Below are 12,132 nucleotides of genomic sequence, written 5' to 3'. Positions count from 1 at the left end.
TTCTGGTTGAGTTTCTTCAGAGACATAAATTTTGGTAGCAGTAAACCAGAGTGAACAAGCAAAAGGATACAATTAAGTGAAAAAATAAAATGCAGGTCTCTAGACCATTCCAGTGCACGATCGAGCGAGCAACACTAAAACAGCCCCCAGGGCCAGGCCATGTCGTCAGTGTTACTCTTGTCTTAGATCATACAGGCCTACATTGTACATACATCGTTTCGTACTCGTCATCGCCAACGTCATGATGGTCGGTCACACGAAAAAAATTGCATCATCATAAGAGCTCTTATATCAACACCACTAGATAGTAGAATCATTATCATTATCACTATCATTCCAGTCAATCTCATCCAAAGCGAAACCCTCAAAATCCTCAAAATCATCGTGGTTAATAATAACACTCTCACAAAACACATCTGTAAACGATTCAGACATCGCAGACCTAGCTACACATCTTGCACACAAAAATGAAATGGAGGTGGAAAACTACGATGAATACACAAAAACTATCGACGATGGCATTTTACCGTAGCAGAAAATACACAGAGTATCTTGCACCGGAAAAACAAAATGGATGTGGAAAACTACGATGAGGAAAACTAGGGTGAAAACCTGATGCGTGAAGACGAACGATGAGACACTTTTACGGTAAAAATACTTACACGGAAACAAACGAGTGGGTACGATATTCTCGCACACACGAAGATAATCGACACATCGTTCAATCGAAAAACTCAACAAACACTCGAACAAAAACTCACCCCAAATTGTGGCAAACAGGGTAATCACTTAATAAAAATGAGAAAAAAACACTCTCAGAAGTATGATTGTACTCTGAAAAGAAAGGGACACAATGATACGGAAGCAAAAGAGAGAAAATGAGAGAAATGGACGGGAAACCTAGAGAACTTCGACGAAAGAAGAGCTAGCGATTCGCGATTAGAGCTAACTTTGTATACATTGTAGCTGTGTGTGTGATCGCGCGTACAAAGGGTTGAAAGCGTTGAAAGCGTTGAAAGCATTGAAAGCGTTGAAAGCGTCCACAGCTTCGGAAAAGCGTTCGGGGATTTCGTTGAATTCGTTGAATTCGTCCAAAATCCGTCCATGAAGTCTGGACGCAAAAAGCGTTGAAAACGTCCCAGGCGAAATCAACAACGCTAAAAGCGTTGGGACGAAATTTGGACGCACTTTCGTCGGGCGTTTTCTATTGCGCGTACTGTATGGGCAATTCCACGGTATATAGGACACAGATGCCGAAAATTCAAAATGATATTTGTTTCAAACACCGTACATTTTCAGACAATACTTGAGTTGAAGTTTCAAGAATCATTATGTTTTTCAATATAAGCGGCCATTTTGATTTTCAAAATGGCTGCCAAAATATGCTTTCATAACTCAGTACATGGTTGGTAAGAAAGAGTGTATTGTCATGTAACTTACTCTCTGTAATTATCCACTTTACTAGTACTCTAAACAACAATCTTTTATAATTATGTATGCAGTTACCAGACTAAGTCTTTTACCACATGATAGAAAAAAAAGCTGGTTGCTTTAAAGGATTTGATAAAAACTTTTAATTAGTTTGACAATGATGGATGTAATGTCAGTTACCAAAAAACAAGGAATTTGTAACTTTATTCATCAAAGAAAGTGAGCTGTATGATGTAATTTGGGATTTCTAATGTATGCCCATATGTATTCATTTCAGTACCAGAAATAAGGATACGTGGCATACTGGAGAGTAAAAATGAACACTTCAAAATGTGTAATGTCAGTTACCGAAATGTCATATACCAGTATGTAAAGTCAGTTACCATGACAGTAATTATAACTGAGGAAAATTTTTTGACTTAAGGCCATTTTAATACATCTGGGAAGTCAAAGGTTATCAACAAGAGCAGCAATCCCTTTGATAGGGAATGATGTCATCACCATGGTATGTCAAGGATACATTTTTATTTTGTTCATTTCATTTTTTTCTTAAAATTTATTTATCTATTTATTTATTTATTATAATTATCTTTTTTTTTTTTGGCTTGAGCTTTTGATTTTTGGTTCAGCACAAGTTTAAGGTTAAATCATCTGGAAGTTTAGGTTTACCGCATGCAATATATATGATGGGTTTGTTTGCAAAAACAGATAAGTCCATTTTTGAACATTTTGAAGTACGGTCTCTGTCATAAAGTACAAAATAATACCTTGGTCACTACATATAAAGGTATATTTTTGAAGTTATGGTCAAAAGAAGCAAAAATTTTCTTATTATTCTCTTTATTTTTCTTGATTAATCTATTTCATTCATGCAGGGACATTTTGTAATACGGTCAGTTTTACAGTAAAGGGTGTAACTTTGATGTGGCAAGGGTCAAAAATTAAAGTTGTGTTTCCATTTTTATCTTTGCCTTTAATTTATATAGGAATGTCTATATTTTCAATATTTTGTCATTCCAGAGCTTAATTCTTAAGCTAAATATGAAAAATGAAGTGACTATTATGGAATTTTAGATAAATTTAGGTAAAAACAACAAGAATGTTTTGGTTACCCACAGCAACCAAATGAAGATAAATGGTGGAGGTAATGCAACTTTTCATTTGCTGTGAACATTATTTGAAATATCAAAACACTTTTCCCCCAACAGATATTCACTCTTGCAATTATTTGGATGTGAACTTCAAATTCCAAGGTAAAAATGGTACCTGACAAACTATTTTTAAGTTAAAAGAATGTTCTAGAAGCAAGAGCCACTCTACACATAGCCCTAAATTATCTCTTGGTAACAAACATTTATCAACCCAAATCCCAAAGAAATTCGATTATTTTTGACAAAGTTGAAATTTTCAGACTTGTGAGTTTCGGAGGCTTCAGTTAACAAACTAGTGTGTTTCGGAGGCTTCAAAACTGCTATTACACAAAGTTCTAGTCCTGTATTCACTTAAAATAGTAAAACTACAGTAAGCAACTATCACTACATGCTAGAATAACAACAAGGCATCAATAAAATGTGGATAACAGTATACAGATGTACATTTTACGGCAGTGCATAATGTTTACCCTTCATACAAATTGTACTTATTATTATAAGGAAATTGGCTTCCACAAAAGTGAATAACAAACTGTGTACACTTTGAGCAATGCTCAGTTCGAATTTATGACATTACATGAGGCAATAATAGTCTAAAGGAAACTGCAACAGTAGCAATAAAAGTACACTGATTAGGAACATCATCTTTTTTTTTTTTTTGCGACTTAGCAGTTAGCAGCAATGCAGCAATGCATGTTTCGGAGGCTTCATCATGACTGTTAACATGCAAAAATGGTCCATTTTAAGGTGATATGAAGTACATTAATGCAGCTGATTGTTTCCAAATAACTAACAATGTTGTAACATGTAAAATAGTATTTATTTGTATGCAGAAAAAAGACTTTCCAACATAATTATGTTAAGAGACAAAGAAAAATATTTTAAATCTTTATGCTCAGTTGTATACATACACTGTATTTGCATATCCATGACTTTGGCAATGCAGAACATGATTAGGCTACACACATTTGTACAGCTGTATGCATTTGTCAAACTTTTCATCATAATGCAGTAAGAATTACTTTCAATGAGTTAGAACTGTAGCAATAGACTTAATGCAAATATTATGTTTGCTTGCTTTATAAGTGCAGTTTGTGGGATGTATATTGACATAAACCACCCATCATAATTGTTTTATATACATGTGAAATCAATTTCAACTGTTGATGAGAAAGGGATAGAAAATAGACTATGTGATGGCATGACGGTTAGATTACAACATAGCATTGTAAAATATAGAAAGGGGAAAAAAGGCTTATAAACATTCTTTTGCATATACATGCCTGATATCCCCTACTATAGCTATCAAATGCAGTGATCATGGTCATAGAACAGCAAAACATCGATCAGCCATTCCATGTAAGGGTCATCATCAAACTGTCATCATCAAAATGGAGTTGGAATAATCAATATATTGGTGATATTATCATGGTGCTCGATAGAAATTGAAATGGTCAAGATCCCATTCATCTTTTTGAATCGCCTGTTGAAAAGATAAATGTACATACCCTACCCATGACTGTGTACGAATTTGAATTTTAAAAAAATGTTGACCAAATGTATAGTTCCCTATAATATATGATAGTTAGAATTTTACTTTCTTTTTCTGTGACAGTATACAAGTCACCCCTGTTTTATATCATTTTATTTTTCCTTTTTTTAAATTCTTCAAAGGCTTTTTTTTTAATAGTTATTTTATAAAATTCCAGATTGTGTGACTCCTGTGACAGCTAGGAGGTCTGTTTTTGAAGGTACGCATTGAGAAATTGCTAACAGAACTGTTTCTAAAAATGACAACCTTTTTAGGAAAAAATTAAAAAGCAGCAAATGTGTTTAAATATCTAAGTTTGTTAGAAACCCACAAGTTTGTTTTAAATAGTATATGAATAGTCGAAGAATGGAACCCGAGTTTAGCCCAGCCGTGGATTGAGATAGTTAAGCCGTGAAGCTTGTTTATTCGATCTGTGAATAGATCAAAACCGTAAACAAAGAAAATATTAGCACCTTGTTGCTAATACACATGCAGTAACTTGGACATGTGAATCACATGTAATACTCAGGCATGCCTTGTACACTGAACTTGGACTTCTGAATCACATGTACATTATTCATGCACGTCTTGTACACTATACATTTGTATATGATTAAATCTTTGCATTGCCTGACATGCATATAGATTCAAAAACTTCTCTTGTTGTCACTGTCTCTTATTACCTTCATAGTATATTGTACGTGTATTGTACATGTACACTTCACCTGGATTTATACCTGTCACATATTGAAAAGCGACTAATAAATCACCATGTTTCTGTTACATAGGGAATATCAATTGAACATGCACATTTAATGCTTGGAGTTTGCTACTATACACTTGTATGCTAGATGTATGCTTGCTGTATGTGGGAGTTTGCTACTACAAAGTACACTTGTATGCCAACATTACAGATTCTTTCTGTCTTATTGAATGAGCTTTGTATAATATGTAATACACTGACTCATTGTGCTCATTTACTGTGTACACATGCAGATTAATCTGAGCACTTTATTTTGCACTCTTGCACTGTACTTAGCCGTGTTGTGCATATCCTGTCTAATTTGTACTTCTGCACAAACATGTAATTTTGTACAAATACAACATGTGTTATCACCCCTTTAACTCTCAGTGACTTTGCTTCATACACTTGCAGTCACAAATCATACGGATATGAAACAGAACTTACATTCAACTGTATGTGCAAGTCAAACCACCTGTACTTTAACTTATTCTTACATGTTATATGTCAAACCTCACTTGCATCTACACTCTGATTGTACTGTAGACACTCATAATCTCACTTTGAGCTCGGTAATTGATGCTGAATATACTCAATGTAACACCTTAACGAATCTACAACCTGCATTTCTGTATTCGCTTAGCACTATATTGTACACTCAACATTGTTACTTCCATACCATGGATTCTAGTTCCACTCCAGAAATGCAAATTAAACCTTACAGCACACCATTGAGTAGATTCTTACACTTTAAATTCCACTTTAGGCACTACAAACACTGTATGAACTGCTGTCATTAAGCACAGTTCTGTAATTACCTTGCAATTTGTCTTGCAATACAAACACCCACACTGATGCATGTCGATAAATCATACACAAAGAACCTATTAACGTGTGGTGACCTTTTCCCACTATCAACTCTATTCACCAACAACTTTGTCTCTTTGAACATTATCGACATTTATATAACACTAAATCTGTCTTAATGTCAATTTCTGTCACAACTGTATCTTCACACAACCACCACATCAGGTTGATGAAATGACACTACACATAGTTCATAAATTCCTGGCATTACATGCCTTGACATGAACGTGCATTACATGAACATGCACCAATGTTCACGTGCAATACCTGTGTAACCACGTACGTACCACGTTGCAACTCACCAGTACGCATGCAACAAATTCAACACTGTAACTGAGTTCAAATGAGTTCATAAGTTCGCTCAAGCATACTCTTATTTGCTTTCTTTCAGTTTTTAATGTTCATTTCACATTTTTGGGTATTTACTTACTCCTGTAGCGGGACTAAACTTGACTTGCATGAGTCTTCTGCAGAAACGGACGAGTCAGCATTCGCATCCCATAACGCGACCAGTCTTCACGTTGATACGGTCAGCTGCTAACTAACTGAATGGCACAATTAGAAACTGCGCGAAACGTGACAAATGACAACTTTCACTCACTGCGCATGTCGTCTATGGTGTCCTCAAATCACAAATGAGGCAAACTCAAACGCAAATTTCCCTTACCAGAATCAAAACCCGCTTCGCTCCGCGAGACATCCTCCCCACCCAATGAGGAAATATCTCCTCATGATCGCTTTAACACTGAATTTATCACAAACAAATCACTCGTCGTATCCCTCAGCTGGGTAGATCACCGCGATCTTCGTAACTGGACGTCGATACTCAGCAGTTGGCGTTTTCACCTTCACATTGCGCACCTTACCATCCGGTCCCGGGTAGACTTGGATAACGCGGGCGATGGTCCATTTCCCTCGAACCGCGTTCGCGTCAGCCATCATCGCGACGTCGTCGACACGTATGTTGCGGCGATCGACGTGCCATTTCTGTCGCGGTGCTAACAACGGAAGAACGTCTCTCGTCCAGCGATGCCAGAATGTGTCGACAATTCGCTGAATGAATTCGACACGATGCCTCGGATTTCTCGTTTCCCGGAACGGCCCTTGAGCGACGTCGCTAGATGCACGCCCCAACAGCATATCATTAGGACATAGGTAGTTGCCGTCATCGGGTTCGGTCGGAATCCTGCCAATCGGTCGCTGATTCACAAGGTTGGCGACCTCCAGCAGGCACGTATACAGCTCGAACGGTGTCAAGATCTGCTCCCCAATTGCCCTCTTCAGAGCATACTTGCAGCTTTTAACCAGCGACTCTGCACTGCCATTCTGATGGGGGGCAGCGGGTGTCGTGAATGTCCATTCCGTGCCTTTCTCTGCACAGAATTCTCGTAGCTCCTCTTTAGACCAGCCTCTTACCATGTCTCGTAGTTCACGCTGTGCACCAATGAACTGAGTTCCATTGTCGCTTAGGATTTTCCCTGGCTGGCCCCTTATAGCGAAGAATCGTCGAAGCACTTGCAGGAATTCCATCGTGGAACAGTCTGCTGCAAGCTCAAGGTGGACGGCTCTTGAGTTTAAGCATGTGAACAGGACGCCGTAGTTTTTTGCAGTCTTGTTACGTCCTACCCTCACTTGGAAAGGACCAAAATAGTCACATGCCGTGTAGTGAAATGGCGGCGTATGTGGAGATAGCCTCTCGGTAGGCAGGTCTGCCATTTCCTGGGTCTCAGTCTTGTGGTCGAATGCTCGGCAAACTGTACATCTGAACTTAACTGTTTTTGCCAAATTATGCCCTTTCAAAATCCAGTATCTGCGTCGAGCCTTAGCAGTCGTTACAGCCACTCCATTGTGACCGCTCTCATGGAAATGCCGTGTAATCAGGGTAGATATCCAATGCCCGTATGGAAGTAGCACTGGATGCCTCATTTCAAATGACATTTCAGCCTTGTCTACTCTGCCCCCTACTCTGATTATGCCTGTTTCGTCTGTGTATGGGCTGAGGGTCTTTAATTCTCCCTTGACGACTCTGGCCTTCAATGACTGCTGGGCTTTCTGGATCAGGGAATTCTCTCCCTTCTGCAGGTCATCAGGTGTCAAAGTGCAATCTGTGTCTTTCTCACTCTCGTCAGTTTCTCCTTTGCACTTTGCTTTCAGCTTTCTCAGGAACCTCAGCACATATGACGTCACCCGGATCAATTTTCTCCAACTGGAGAATTTGGCACAGTCTATAACATCCTCATCTGGTTGTTGGGTGATGTTTAGAACTGACTGATCTTTTCTCATTTCCTTCTCCATTTCAGACATCTTTTCCTCTGCCTTGTCTTCTTCAGGCCAGTCTGACATAGGCTCACGAAGGAAGTCAGGTCCGTGCTGCCATCTGGCGGTCAGCTGATCTGCATCTAGTCCTCTCGACAGGTCATCTGCTACGTTAACTTCTCCGGGGATATGACGCCACTTACTCGGGTCAGTAGCAGTCTGGATTTCACCAACTCGGACAGCGACAAACATCTTGTAACTCCTGGCCTTACTCTTTATCCAAGATAGTGTTATCATGCTGTCAGTCATGAAGATAACATTGGCCAGCTCCATTGCCATCTCAGTTCTGATTGCTGTGTACAACCTGCTTGCAAGTACCGCTGCTTGTAGTTCAAGCCTTGGGATAGTCAACTGTTTCAGCGGTGCCACCCTAGACTTTGCTGTCACAAACCGCACCTCGTACCTCGCCTCGTCTACCTCCCATCTGAGATACGCACATGCTCCGAATGCCTCCATAGATGCATCACAAAAAATGCAAAGAGTTGGCTTGCCTCTGGCGTGAGCTGGTGTCAGACATCTCTCAAATCTGACATTTGTCAACTTTTCCATTTCACGGAACAGCTTTCTCCATTCTGTCTGACTCTCCTCGGGTAGTTCATCATCCCAGTTCAAGCCTTTCTCCCATAGCCTCTGCAGTCCGATCTTCGCTCGTATCACTATGGGGGTTGCAAATCCAATGGGATCGAAGATACGTGCAACTTGGCTAAGGATGCTCCTCTTTGTCATCTTGATTGCTTGAATTGCATCCTCATTCAGTTTGACTTTGTATGAGAATGTGTCTGAGTCATTTTCCCATACCACACCCAAGACTTTCTCATCAGTGATCGTCTTCAGTAATTTGGGCTTTTTGTCATTCCCATCATGTTCTCTGGAGAGCTCCTTGTTTGATCTCCATCCCTTTACTTTGAACCCTCCATCAGCCAGTACTTTATCGATGCTTCTGCTCAGCTCCTCTGCCTCTGTCACTGTCGGCACCGATGCACAGATGTCATCCATGTAAGTATCGTGCATGATGGTTGATGCTGCTTTCGGAAACATCTTAGCGCCTTCCTCCGCTGTCTTCCGCAATGCCGTCTGTGCCATAGCTGGGGATGGCTTATCACCGAAAGTGACAACTCTCATGATATAGACATCTGGCTGCTTATCCTGGTTCAAATTCCTCCACAGAAAGCGGTGGACGTGCTGGTCCCTTTCAGGTATCATCACTCTGTGGTACATCTTGGATATATCTGCGCAGAGTGCCACCTCGTGTTCCCTGAATCTCATCAGTACACCAAACAGTCTGTTCAGCAGATCGGGACCCTTCATCCAGTAGTCGTTAAGCGAGTGTCCCTGGTAGGAGGCGGATGAGTTGAATACGATTCGGATGGGGGTACTCTGCTTCTCCGGTCGAACGACCGCATGATGCGCAATGTAGTGCACTGGGCCTTCATACGATCGCACTTCATCCTTTGACAGCTTTCTGGCAAATTTCATTTCAACCATCTCCTGGATCTGTCTGTCATATGCGTCTGCATGGTTGGGATTTTTTGCCAGTTTCCTCTCAGTAGCATATAGCATTCTCTCAGCCTGGGCCTTGTTATCCGGCAGAAGATCCGGCTCCTTTTGCCATGGATAGGGAACGAGCCACTGCTTGCCGACCTTCTGACAGGAATCACTGATTAGCTTACTCTCATCCATTTCCTGTCTACTCAGTCCGTCTGGTTGGTACTGGCTGGGACTATGACAAACTCCCATCGACTCTGTTGTCCAAAAATCTTTCAAGTCCACAGCATCTGTAACCATCACATTCAAAACTGTGCTTTTGGCAGCCTGATGATCCGGGTCAGCTCCAAATACCACCCATCCCAGGGGGGTATGTCTGGCTACCAAATTTCCTTTCTGCCTGGTTTCTCCTGTGTGCAGCTTAGCATGATCAATTCCAACCAAGACATCAATCGATCCGCTGCTACGATGTAGACAGTTCTGTCCCAGGTTGAATGTCTTGCACAAGTCATCTGTCTGGACTTGTACTATGTCATCATTGATGGAATCCAGTCCGACAGCCGACACTCTGTACACTCTGTTGTCATCGAGAGATCGCAGTCTTAATCGGTAGATCTTCGTCTGGACCTCTTCAGTGACACAGCCAACTTTTGTGATGTTGATGGATATCGGCTTTCCCTTTAATCCTAGGTTTTCTGCAACTGATCGTCTGACAAGGCTAATTTGTGCACCAGAATCCAGTAGACAGTTAGCTGAGTAGCTCTGGTCCTTGGAACCCATCATAGTAACTGTCACAACAGGCAGAAGGGCTGTTTTCCCTGAAACACTTGCCACTATCTCACGGGCTATTTCTTTGTGCAGCAGAGGATGATGAAAGGATGTGCACTGTTCTCCGTTCAATTTCTCTGTGCACCTCTTCCGTCGCTTGCAAGTTTTCATGTTGTGATCCCTGCCTGCTCTCTTCAAGCAACTGTAGCATGCATGATTGTCTTTCATCATTTGGAACCTCTTGGGCTGACTCTTTGACAGAAGCTTCTTACACTGGTCTACCCAGTGATCAGATGATTTGCAAATCCAGCACTTGTGGTCCACCTGTTTGCCTGACTTATCCTCTTCAGCAATGTGACTAACTGAAGCACTGGATCGTTTGTCTTTCTGTTGAGTGGAAGACCGTGCATCTCGAAGAGGGGCTGATGCTCTTAATCTCATCTTCATTTCCCCACTCATCCAGGTTCGCAGTGCCTCAAAGGTAGCCTCCTGTCTATCCCTCTGTAGATAGCGGAACCAAACCTTGCGATCATTGCTGGTCATCTTTCTTTCCACCAGTGCCAGCATGTGGCTGTTATCCATATCTCCCGTTCTCCCCACTTCCTTCAGTGTGTTGTAACTTCTCATTACAATGTGCACAAGATCGCAGAATCTTGCATCATCTCCCTCTTTGAGTGGGGGGAACCGCTCCATTTCATCCACGATTACATCTGCTACGAGCCTTGGATCGCCGTATATGGAGTCCAGCAATGCCCATGCTTCATCATAGTCATTTCCTATCCCTCTGATTAGCTCCAAAGGCTTACCGTGTAATGCTGTACGAAGGATGGCCATCGCGTCCCGTTTACTGTATCGGTCTATCAAATGGTGAAAGTCCGATTTGAACGTAGAGTACACTCTCACGTCTCCGCTGAAATGTGGCAGTTTGGGCCGCTCTACCTGTACTCTGAATGCAGACTCTACTTGTGGACTGTTAGATTCATCTGGTCTTTCAGGTGAGGCTACATTGCTGCTATCATTTACAGCCGGTTGTGTCTCAGCTCTCTCAGATGCCTCACTTGCTTTTGCCTTGATGCAATCCTTCGCCTTTATCTGCATATCCATGAAGTTTGACTGACACTCTTCCAACCAAGTGCCCTCTTTGAGAAACTGCTCGTCATCCTCGATGATCTCACAGTAGGCTTCATGTTTCTCCTCTAAGTCCTTATACGCTAACTCCAGACTCTGTAAGGACTCGGTGACCTCGTCAAGATTCCTGTTGCTGTCCAGCAATTTCTGCAAGGCATTCAATAATCGGGTCAGCTTTGCCTTGGCAGTCCTCCTCTTGATCTTGAGGTCCTTCTCTTTCTGTTCTGCACTCATGACTGCATGCAGTGTTCCCTCTGTCTCCTATTCCAGGTCAGCTAGGAATCGAATTTGATGAATAGTCGAAGAATGGAACCCGAGTTTAGCCCAGCCGTGGATTGAGATAGTTAAGCCGTGAAGCTTGTTTATTCGATCTGTGAATAGATCAAAACCGTAAACAAAGAAAATATTAGCACCTTGTTGCTAATACACATGCAGTAACTTGGACATGTGAATCACATGTAATACTCAGGCATGCCTTGTACACTGAACTTGGACTTCTGAATCACATGTACATTATTCATGCACGTCTTGTACACTATACATTTGTATATGATTAAATCTTTGCATTGCCTGACATGCATATAGATTCAAAAACTTCTCTTGTTGTCACTGTCTCTTATTACCTTCATAGTATATTGTACGTGTATTGTACATGTACACTTCACCTGGATTTATACCTGTCACATATTGAAAAGCGACTAATAAATCACCAT

At 41.1% G+C, this 12,132-nt stretch overlaps 1 protein-coding gene across 1 annotated transcript; it reads right to left on the bottom strand.

Annotated features, from left to right (window-relative positions):
- Nucleotides 1-6,487: 6,487 nt before the first annotated feature.
- On the bottom strand, nucleotides 6,488-11,478 carry LOC140237034 (uncharacterized). The gene is made up of 4 exons (XM_072316976.1): nucleotides 9,709-11,478; nucleotides 7,395-8,154; nucleotides 7,156-7,316; nucleotides 6,488-7,119 (listed from the first exon to the last, which is right to left on the bottom strand). Exons 1-4 carry the CDS (start codon nucleotides 11,393-11,395, stop codon nucleotides 6,488-6,490), a joined length of 3,240 nt encoding a protein of 1,079 aa, XP_072173077.1. The 5' UTR covers nucleotides 11,396-11,478.
- Between the last annotated feature and the right edge of the window lie 654 nt (nucleotides 11,479-12,132).

The sequence above is a fragment of the Diadema setosum genome, chromosome 13 (assembly GCF_964275005.1).
Source record: "Diadema setosum chromosome 13, eeDiaSeto1, whole genome shotgun sequence".
In the NCBI taxonomy this organism is placed as follows: Eukaryota; Metazoa; Echinodermata; class Echinoidea; order Diadematoida; family Diadematidae; genus Diadema; species Diadema setosum.
The sequence above is the reverse complement of the archived record's forward strand: the minus strand, read 5'-3'. Positions and strand labels throughout refer to the sequence as shown.